This window comes from Triticum aestivum, chromosome 6B, assembly GCF_018294505.1.
Source record: "Triticum aestivum cultivar Chinese Spring chromosome 6B, IWGSC CS RefSeq v2.1, whole genome shotgun sequence".
NCBI classification, from domain to species: domain Eukaryota; kingdom Viridiplantae; phylum Streptophyta; class Magnoliopsida; order Poales; family Poaceae; genus Triticum; species Triticum aestivum.
Genome location: NC_057810.1, coordinates 74,647,097 through 74,649,331, shown reverse-complemented (window position 1 = coordinate 74,649,331; position 2,235 = coordinate 74,647,097). Strand labels below are relative to the sequence as shown.

Here is a 2,235-nt window from a genome sequence, read left to right as displayed (position 1 = left end):
GGATGGGAGAATATAATCTAGCCCCTCGATCGGCACAGATGCTCGAAAAATAGAAAAGCGCGCAACAGGATACGATGCCCCAACCCCTACGCATCATATCATCGAGACAAATAATGGCCGTGGTACCTATCCATCGCCCGCACCGTCCACACCTTGGACGGCGCGCATCATCTGCATCTACGTCTCGCCTAGGCAACACGTATAAGAAAACAAAACAAAACAAAAGGCGAGCTTCCCCTACAGCTTTTAAATCATTTAGAGTGAAAACAAAACAAAAAAGGCGAGCTTCTCCAACAGTGTTTATATCATTCTAGAGCAGATCTCTCTTGCTGGCACTGGGACCTGGGAGGCCACACGACAAACTTTTAAGCCAAGATTAGCACGAGAATGATTACCACCGTGGGTTTATTTAGATATGATGATTATCTTCTCCTCCTATCTTTTGGCGTGGCGCGCTGGTGGAGGAGAGGGCATGGCAGGCAGGTAGAGCATGTGCAGCAGGGTCGTTCTCTTTCTCTCTCCCATGCGCGCGAACGTACGGCCGAGAGCCGCTGGCGCGCCATCTGGACGACGGCCAGAGCGAGCACAGGGTTCGGATAGACAAGGCAGGCGGAGGACACTGACACAGGCAAGCGACACAGTGCCCTCCGGCAGACTAGCAGCATTGACCAGCCAGTAAAAACTGGAGCACGCGAGCGCGCACCTGATCGGATTGACACCTGACGGCGACCCTTCGGCACATGCCTCTGCGGGGCCGACACACAGGTCACGGGTCGTTGCAGTAAAAATAGCCTACGCCCATGTACCACACATAAATCAATAAAATTAAACTAGTACACAGCTACCGGATTAAACTCTCCGCAGCCCGCCAGTGTGCTCTGTCTTTCCCTTCCATCCCATCGGCCAACTGTGCTGCACATGAACGTTCTATCCTATCCTCATCTAGACGCCCCCACAGACGCAACAGTAATGCTACGCCGTCCCAGACTATTAATTCTGGTGATTAAGCACAAAAGGCACACTATAGTACTCCCTCCGTCCCAAAAATACTAACTGCACAAGTGGGGATTGAAATTCAGTGTCTAACAGCAGAAAATTCAGTGTCAACCTTGCTAGTTACAGAGCTATCACAACAGCAATCCAAAAATAAATCACAAAAAACGAAGATGTATATGGACCATACCAGCACGGGCCAAAAAAATCATGAGCAGAGCCAGACACAGTGATAGCTTAAAGACAACGCAACCACTAGACACTGACAGGAAAGTGGATCCAAAACAGCACCAGACAGGGCATGACACCCCATGGTTGGGGAACTGACACCATTGCTTACCCCATATTGACGCTTCCCCCGGATTAAAAGGGTAGATCGCAAATCCAGTATAAACTTTCCGCTCCACTACGCGACCCAGACAAAACCTCACTTTCCCCACGCAAAAACCTCAGAAGATGAAAGTACAATCACTAGTTAATCATCTTCCAAACTGTACTTCATCATAATCAATTAATAACAGGATGACAGGGAGAGATAATAGTCCTGCCACTGCAGGAGAGATCTAATCTGACAGAGAATTCAATCGTTCATGGATAGAGGATGATAACAACCAGCATCATTTTACTTTTCGATGAAACCAAAAAACAGAGATCTGTTGCAATCTCCTCATCATCACCACACAAAAATCACCAATAATCCATCATCATCACGACCTTAAACATCAACTGAGAGTACGGTACGGGTACCAGAGACCAATTCATAGCAAAATTAACCATCACACGGACTGACTGACTGACTTACTGACTTGCGGACGAGTTTCCCCTAGGACGGATTCCGAGAACGGAAGGGGGGAGGAAGATAAAATAAGCGAGGCGGCTGCGGCTGAGCGCTCAGACCCAGATCGATCGATCGGCAAAACTAAGACGAGAGGTATTTAGGCGCAATCTATAGAGGGGGAGGGGCAGAGATATCCCCTCACTTGGTGCAGTCGCGGGAGATGTGGCCGGGCTCGCCGCAGTTGTAGCAGGAGCGGTCGCCGCCGCCGCCGCCTCCTCCGCCGAACCTCCCGCCGCCGCCCCCGCCAAAGCCGCTGCTGGTGGGGCAGTCCCTCGCGATGTGGCCCGGCTCGCCGCAGTTGTAGCAGTTGCCGCCGCCGCCGCCGCCGTAGCCGCCGCCTCCTCCGCCGCCGCCGCCGTTGAAGCAGTCCCTGGCGATGTGGCCCTGCTCGCCGCACTTGTAGC

The 2,235-nt window shown here is 51.7% G+C and overlaps 1 protein-coding gene across 1 annotated transcript in view; it reads right to left on the bottom strand.

Moving 5' to 3' along the window:
• Positions 1–1,595: 1,595 nt before the first annotated feature.
• LOC123135879 (glycine-rich protein 2) overlaps positions 1,596–2,235 on the bottom strand; it is a gene marked incomplete in the record, with an annotated part of 1,624 nt that continues 984 nt past the window's right edge. Inside the window, 1 exon segment of the mRNA XM_044555117.1 lies at positions 1,596–2,235. Coding sequence (XP_044411052.1) covers positions 1,970–2,235 — 266 coding nt within the window.